Source organism: Aspergillus pseudonomiae (genome assembly GCF_009193645.1).
Source record: "Aspergillus pseudonomiae strain CBS 119388 unplaced genomic scaffold BDV37scaffold_204, whole genome shotgun sequence".
Lineage (NCBI taxonomy): Eukaryota > Fungi > Ascomycota > Eurotiomycetes > Eurotiales > Aspergillaceae > Aspergillus > Aspergillus pseudonomiae.
In genome coordinates, this window is record NW_022476196.1 from 1 (window position 1) to 8,148 (window position 8,148).

Sequence of the window (8,148 nt, forward strand, 5' to 3'; positions counted from 1 at the left end):
TTCATGGGATCAACCAGCGATACTCTTCATGGGATCAACCAGCGATACTCTTCATGGGATCAACCAGCGATACTCATGGGATCAACCAGCGATACTCCTAATGGGATCAAACCAGCGACACATCTGGGGGATCTGACCCTTTAATATTCTCGCGCAGTGGATATAATCACGTGAGATCACCTCGGTTAGGGTCCGTGTGGGGCGCTAGTATTCCCACAGTGGCTGGCAATGGTGGACCAGCATCAGTAAGTAGTCCAACACGCCCTTGAGCAGGAGGTCGAACATAAGGACCCTCACATACTAACTGGGATGGCGGCCCACCTGAACTCAAGTGGATGCGGACCTGCCTAGTATTTCCGTGTTTAACCTACCATGACTAGGACTACCAGGTTAGGCATCATTTTAGTGGCCATGTTTCTCATTGGAACACACGAAGAAAAGCTAGAGGCCAGTATTATACTGTACAAATCCCTCACATTGTTCGACGCTTCGCTGAACTTAGCTTTATGTAAAGAGAAAATAAAGATCCTACAACATCATAAACTAAAATGTTACTATGCATATTATACACTAACTTGCAAAAGCGGTGTCCGGGTGGTGCACTCTATTTTAATATCGTGGATCCTCTAATATCACTGGGAAAGACTAGCTGAGCTATTCTGCTGAGTAATTTATACATGAGACGTGAAATTCTCGTAAAGCATTTTCAATCAAGGAGAGAGGAATTATATGGTGGAAGATGCATTTTTGTTATTACCGTACTTATAGTATATGCTCTATAAAATCCCTAGTAACCGCCTGACCACATCTGGAATGGCCTTCTGAATCAGAAACGCCCGCTTAATATAAGCCTTCGCACTCAGATGTTATTATGGAGTCCAGAGGAAATTATCACATGTAAAATTGAAGGTGATCTCGCTGACTGATTGTGGAAACTTTCTGATAGCCGTATTATAAGGGTAGGTCTACAGTAGTACCGCATTCAGTCATATAGTCTCTTTAGCATCACACATCCTATGGACTCGGAACTTATCCTGCTAATGTATGGAAAACTATTTTTTTGAGGATGCAAAATATCCATCCCCCAATTTTTTTTTCGCTGCTTGTTACGTAACTGAGAAGTCAGGTATAAATAAATATATATAGGAGTATATTCTATCGTGATTCAATTACCGGTCACCAGCCAACTACGGCATATGTGAAGCCCGAGGAAGCATATTCCTTCGATATCTACACAGAAATCGACAATTCGAAGGTATCTGTTCGTTTTTGATTTCCTCTTTCTCTTCCAGTCTAAGGCTAGTACAGTATATTATACATTGCTCCAGCAACAATGAGAAAGCTGTTGAGACTGGCCCTTGCTGCGGTCTCGTTGGCAGGTATATCCATTGCTGACAACTTCACCACGACTTGTAATGGGTATTACCTTGAAGACGATCATATTTTGCATGCAACCTGTACAGCGAAGAATAATGTGGCAAACCAGAGACAACTTGATTTGAATGGTTGCCTCGCAAATTTGGATGGCCAGTTAGGACTTGTTGCAAAGTATGTACGCACCTTACTGTATTAGGTTGAATGAGCTCACACCGATCAGGGGAAACGCATTTGCCACATGTGTCCACGGCTGTGGCCTTTGCTTTTTAGAAGGAGAGAAGCTTACGTGCTCATGCCGAAGGAGCGACATGCGCAGTGTGACATTCAATACACTCGACTTAGGTCAGTTCGGTTCAACCTTCGGGTAACATATGGCTTACTGATAGTGTGTAGATGTTATCGTTATGAATCAGGATGGGAAGCTGTTATGTAACCTGTAGGTATTAAGTATCTTTTATTTTCAAAGGTACTGTACTAGGAGAACTATAAGAAAGCGTGGGAGGTAAGATAACACCGTGAGATATATTGTAGGAGAATGTTGTATGGAACTCAGGAGCATATGCATCACATTATAGTATATTTATTACACTCAACTATATGTTGTTTTCTTAGTTATCCGAGAAAGCATAGTTGTAGCAATAACTGCAATGTTCCATGTTTTCCCATTTTCTAAGAGAACCAGCCTGCAGAATTGTGTATCTGCCTCATAGGGTGTCAGTCAGTTGTTGCTCAAAGCACAATCGACTAGCGACACTGTAGAGACATGAAAATAAACGTACAGCATGCGGGTCAACTGTACCCTCACAAGCTCGTCAGATATATTCTTCTATTTTTTACCGCAGCTTTGGGGACGAATCTTAGTTAGCTAAACCTGCTTACCTATGTTTATAACGCCCAGTTGTAATGCAGAGATTGTAGGGCAACTTCACATGGCATTGTTGGGATTCGAGAAAGCATGAGACGCTAATTTCTGGATGCGTACCCTGCAGCCAAGTGTGATCCTCCTCTACTGGTACGGTATCGATTGATAAATGATTTCACTTCACCCGGCCATCGTAAATAAAAGCGGTATGCAGTCTACTACAACTATATCTCTACCTTTGTATCTCGATATTATATGATCCCTTTTGTCTTACGGGCAAGCTTTAAGCCTCCTTTAGGGGCCTATGTTGGCCAATGCCACCATTTCAGTACACCGGGGCCCTTTAATCCGCAGTTACGAAGTCTTTGAGATACTTCTGCAAGATTCTTTACAGCCTTCATGATGCTGGCTTCTTATTTCACTCCTTGCATGGCTGATATATCACCGAATGCTCCTCTAATAACTTTGCGCAATTTTTGTCGTGGAATATTCAATACTGGATAGTCAAGCAAACCATGGGTTATTGTTTCCTTTGCCCCACATTCATGTTTACTGTATCGTCTTAAAACCTATAAAGCCTACCGTATGGTGCGAGCCAGTACTAACTAGTCCGCAGCTGGGTGAGTAGATAGTCACGGTTTTCGCAGCCACAGGCTATGTAATTATCGAGTGTAATGGATAGCAACTTCGTGTCGGCACAGTGAAGGCGTCTTCATTCGCGTTCCCACCCTTGGATGGCTACCGTTTCTTATAATGTGGTAGGAAGGGTGGGTTTGTATGGCCCATGTTAGTTTGGCTACTATTGGTATAGAACTTGTCAAAATCAGTTTCTGAAATAGGCTCTTCGAGAGTATCCCCGAAACCTGGATGCTAAGCCACACTAAAGCATACAAAAGTTGTATTAAATTATGCAAGGTCTTTTTACCGTGTTATGCAATGACAGTTGCGTGATTCAGTTACTGTAGCAGGACATGTACAAGTATCATATAATTCTTTTATGTTTCAACGTGGATCGGTGTTCAGGGTTCCGGACTACTATCGAAGAGCATATTCCGAAAGCTGATCTCAAAAGTTCTCTAGAAGTGGGTGTGTCATACAGTCCTTTATGCGAAATGTCATGGTGGTCGACACACTCGCGAGAGAGAGATAGAGGGATACAGGGTGTCCGGAAACTGGTGTCACCACTTATACTCTTTGATTGTTTCAACAACCCTACCATGAAACAACGCTAAGCCCATTTAAGATACTATGTCGGAACATAGTTCTCCCGCGTATGTATCGTAAAATACCAGCAGGTATCATAACCACTATATTTTACCATGCGACAGCGTCCACGTGTTATCCAGGTATTCTGCCTGGATAATGACCTTGGTCATCAAGCACTACATAGTACAACTCAGAATGACCCCTAATCTAGCTTGATAAACGCTCAGCCTTATCCAGCATATATTGAAGTCTGGTGAGCTACTTCCAGATGGCGAAACTGCTGGGTGTCGTAAACGCACAATTATCCGACCGACTACGCGCTAATCTTCCAATTCTTAATAGTCCCAGTGTTCAAATTAAAGGAGAAAGTTCGTGGGATATCACACTCGTAATGCTGGAGACTTTATACAACGTTCTACTTAGAAAGCCAGTTTTTACCTTCATATGAACGTTTTAAGTAGACGAACACGATATTTACGTATCGATGCTTGGTGTCAAAGACAAAAATGATGATAGTAAAATCAATGGTTGCTCAATGGTAGACAAGTTCCCACGGTGTATGATATGTGTCAAACAATCAATAACCGTGATATGCAGTATTTTGTGCATGTCGCAATGGGTACGTATCCATGATTATAATTGGTTACTCTTGCTGATCATACTAGCCCCGCACCGACAACTCATCACACCCCTCGAGCAATAGTTCTTGAATGCAACACCCAGGAATGATATTTCTTGTATATTCTTTATTTCCACAATTCACTAACAACGCATTCGCACACCCGTTGGAAAGTGGACCATGGCCGAGCCTCAAAAGTTCTCCCATAGCGATTACACCGTTGGCTGGATATGTGCCTTGCCAGAGACCGAGTTGGTGGCCGCTATGGCCATGTTGGAGGAAAAACATCCTATTCTTCCAGCAGCCGATCCGCACGACGCGAATACCTATGCCCTTGGTCGGATCGGTGACCACAATGTGGTCATTGCTTGCCTGCCAGCAGCAACAACAGGCAAAGTATCTGCTGCTACTGTGGCCAAAGATATGATCCGCAGTTTTCCAGCTGTCAGATTTGGATTGATGGTTGGAATTGGCGGTGGGGCGCCATACTATGGTGTACAGAGGAATAGTAACTTCAGGGGAGCTCAAGCAGAGGACGATGATTCGGATGATTCTGATAGCGACGCTGAAGATATACGAGATATACGGCTCGGTGATGTGGTGATAAGCCTTCACTCAAAATCGTCGGATGCTGTTGTGCAGTATGATTATGGGAAATCACTACAGGGAAAAGAATTTGTACGTAGTGGTGGTAAGCTAAACAAGCCTCCTAACATTGTTCTGGGCGCTGTCGGGCACCTCAAAGCGCAGCACGAGTTAGAGGGACACAAAATCTGCGAGAGATTATTGGAATTGGTTTCAAAACATCCAGGAAATGCGACGGAAATTCCAATATCCAGGGTCTAGAAAGGACTGTCTCTTCAAGTCAACCATTATTCACACAGAGGGAAAGAGGTCGTGTAAGAATTGTCGCGGACCCCAGGACAGTAACCTTGTGAGGAGAAAAGACCGGCCTGATAACTCGCCTCGATTACACTATGGGACCATTGGGTCAGCAGATCAAGTGATGAAAGACGCTATCCTAAGAGATAGATGGGCCCGGGAGGAGAGCATACTGTGCTTTGAAATGGAGGCTGCTGGTGAGTGACGTGCAACTCAGTCCATCGTAATATCTGGAAAGTCCAGCGTCTTACAATTACCCAGGGCTTATGGACTCATTTCCCTGCCTTGTTATCCGAGGCATCTGTGACTATGCCGATTCCCATAAGAACAAGATCTGGCAACCATATTCTGCGGCGACGGCAGCGTTATATGCAAGGGAACTTCTTCTGGTTGTTTCGGGACAGGGAGTCATAAATATGGATCCGATTAAGCAGAGTATGTAACGCTCAACTGTATTTTCTGTTTGCTCTTTTACTATTTTAGTAGGATAACCTATTAATTGGTTCTATAGTCGAGAAATCTATAAGGGAAGTGCATTGTGTTGTTGAAGACACAAGTGCTACAGTCCAGACCCTGAGCATTGACAGCAAGCACAGAAAGGTCTTTGACAAACTGCCATATGTAGAAGGCTCGAGTTTTGATGCCTTTGACGCAGAACATGACGCAAGGTGCCATCCAAAAACAAGGGTTGAATTACTTCGCTGCATCCAGGAGTGGGCAGGGGATCCAAGCCAAAAATGTATATTTTGGTTGAATGGGATGGCAGGAACCGGAAAATCAACAATTTCGCGAACAATAGCACAATTCTTCAAGAATGAGGGCCAATTAGGGGCTAGCTTCTTCTTCAAACGCGGAGAGCGTGGCCGCAGCTCTGCCAGGATGTTCTTCACCACTATTTGCGTGCAGCTTCTGCTTCACGTTCCTGCTTTGGTTCGTCACATCGAAAGAGCAATTGACACCGACCCCTTTATATCGGATAGATCAATGAAAGAACAATTTGATAAATTGATCCTCCAACCACTACTTTGTCTGAATGAAATTGAATCGAGAACTATCATTCTCGTGATCGATGCGTTGGATGAATGCGAAGAGAAAGATAATATACAAGCTATACTTCAACTCTTGCCGCAGGTACAGATTCACGAATCTATATGTCTCCGAATATTCTTGACAAGCAGACCTGAACTTGCAATCCGGCTTGGCTTTAAGCAGAATGATACCTATCAGGATCTCGTCCTCCATGAGCTTCCTATGCCCATAATCAAACGTGATATCCATCTATACTTGGAAGACGAGCTTTCTAAAATCCGTTATGAACGTTCACTGTCGTCTAGCTGGCCTGGTAACGAAGTTATTGAAGAGTTGGTACAGATGGCTGTTCCATTATTCATCTTCGCGGCCACAGCATGTCGCTTTATCAGAGAAGGGACCTATCCAAAATGGCGTCTCCAGAAACTTCTTGATTTCCAATCGAACACATCTGCATCTCAGATGGACAAAATATACCTGCCAGTTCTAAGTCAACTTAGGATAAATGAAGAGGATGACTCAAATGAGCTTCTCAGAGCATTTCAGGACATAGTTGGGGCTATTATTCTGCTTGCTGACCCACTTTCTGTTAAATCGCTTGGAGAGCTTCTTCGGATTCCGGTAGAAGATGTCACGCAGCTATTGGATCCTTTGCATTCAGTTCTTAACGTCCCAAGCAATATGCATACCCCCGTCCGAACTCTACACTTATCATTTCGCGATTATCTCCTGATCACGACAAGTCCTTTCCATATAGATGAGAAAGATACACATGCGAAAATAGCTTTACATTGTCTTTATACGATGAATACTTGTCTGAAACACAATATTTGTGGCTTAGCAAGTTACGGAACGCAACGCAAGGATATCGATCCTCAGATTATCAACCAGTACCTTACAGCTGATCTTCAATACAGCTGCCGCTACTGGGTATATCATCTAGAACAGAGCCAAGGTCGTATTTACGGGTGTGAAATTCTCTCTTTTTTGAAAAGGCATTTTCTTCACTGGTTAGAGGCATTGGCCCTAGTTGGAAATATATCCATCGCAGTGGAGGTAATAAATGTATTAATATCAAGTACATGGGTGAGTCTTTTTAAACTCTATAGCTAAATACTGGCTAAAACGTGTGAAAGATAAGTAGTGGTGCTGAGATTTCAGACTTTCTCTATGATGCAAAAAGGTTTATTCTTCAAAATACTTATATAGCTGGTATTGCTCCACTTCAACTCTACAGCTCCGGATTGGTATTCGCACCTGTCCAAAGTATTATGAAAATGACTTTTTTTAGCGAAATGATAAGACAGATACAAACTCTACCAGTTTTGGAGGATTCTTGGAGCCCGAGCTTACAGACGCTCGAGAGCCATTCGCGTGCGGTCTGGTCAGTGGTCTTCTCACCCGATGGGCGCACTCTGGCGTCAGGCTCGTCCGACAAGACTATTAAGCTCTGGGATACAACAACTGGTACAGAGAACCAGACATTCAAGGGCCATTCGCATAATGTTACATCAGTGGTCTTCTCTCCCGATGGGTGTACTCTAGTATCAGGCTCGTCCGATAGGACTATTAAGCTCTGGGATACAACAACTGGAATAGAGCTCCAGACCCTCGAGGGCCACTTAAGATCAGTCCACTCAGTTGCCTTCTCACCCGATGGGTGTACTCTGGTATCAGGCTCAAACGACAATACTATCAAGCTCTGGGATACAACAACTGGTATAGAGCACCAGACGTTCAAGGGCCATTCGCGTACAGTCTTGTCAGTGGTCTTCTCACCTGATGGGCGTACTCTGGCGTCGGGCTCGCACGACAAGACTATCAAGCTCTGGGATACAACAACTGGCACAGAGCGCCAGACACTCGAGGGCCATTTAGGTCAGGTTAATTCAGTAGCCTTCTCGCCCGATGGGCGCACTCTGGCGTCAGGCTCGTCCGACAAGACTATTAAGCTCTGGGATACAACAACTGGCACAGAGCGCCAGACATTCAACGGCCATTCGCATACGGTCTGGTCAGTAGCCTTTTCGTCCGATGGACATACTCTGGCGTCAGGCTCACGCGACAAGACTATCAAGCTATGGGATACAACAACTAGGATAGAGCGCCAGATATCCAAGGGCCATTCGGATTCGGTCTGTTCAGTGGTCTTCTCACCCGATGGGCGCACTCT

At 44.2% G+C, this 8,148-nt stretch overlaps 3 protein-coding genes across 3 annotated transcripts; 2 read left to right on the top strand and 1 right to left on the bottom strand.

The window, feature by feature from the left end:
* Positions 1-1,333: 1,333 nt before the first annotated feature.
* On the top strand, positions 1,334-1,817 carry BDV37DRAFT_289832 (CVNH domain-containing protein; the record flags this gene model as incomplete). Its single annotated transcript, XM_032088558.1, has 3 exons — positions 1,334-1,548; positions 1,598-1,719; positions 1,771-1,817. The coding sequence occupies 3 exons, from the start codon at positions 1,334-1,336 to the stop codon at positions 1,815-1,817; spliced, it is 384 nt and encodes a 127-aa protein (XP_031934279.1).
* Positions 1,818-4,189: 2,372 nt separating this feature from the next.
* Positions 4,190-5,124, top strand: BDV37DRAFT_267043 (uncharacterized protein). The gene has a single exon (XM_032083973.1). It carries the CDS (start codon positions 4,245-4,247, stop codon positions 4,908-4,910), a length of 666 nt encoding a protein of 221 aa, XP_031934280.1. The 5' UTR covers positions 4,190-4,244; the 3' UTR covers positions 4,911-5,124.
* On the bottom strand, positions 5,076-5,919 carry BDV37DRAFT_267044 (uncharacterized protein). Its single transcript, XM_032083974.1, has 3 exons — positions 5,458-5,919; positions 5,208-5,381; positions 5,076-5,143 (listed from the first exon to the last, which is right to left on the bottom strand). Exons 1-2 carry the CDS (start codon positions 5,651-5,653, stop codon positions 5,254-5,256), a joined length of 324 nt encoding a protein of 107 aa, XP_031934281.1. The 5' UTR covers positions 5,654-5,919; the 3' UTR covers positions 5,076-5,143; positions 5,208-5,253.
* Between the last annotated feature and the right edge of the window lie 2,229 nt (positions 5,920-8,148).

Bases quoted from the DNA above. Each gene is read 5' to 3' on its own strand.
- BDV37DRAFT_267043 (XM_032083973.1), top strand. From the start codon at position 4,245: ATGGCCGAGCCTCAAAAGTTCTCCCATAGCGATTACACCGTTGGCTGG.
- BDV37DRAFT_267044 (XM_032083974.1), bottom strand. From the start codon at position 5,653: ATGCAGCGAAGTAATTCAACCCTTGTTTTTGGATGGCACCTTGCGTCA. The intron at 5,382-5,457 runs CTATAGAACCAA...AGCGTTACATAC, and splicing joins TTCCCTTATAGATTTCTCGA to TCTGCTTAATCGGATCCATA.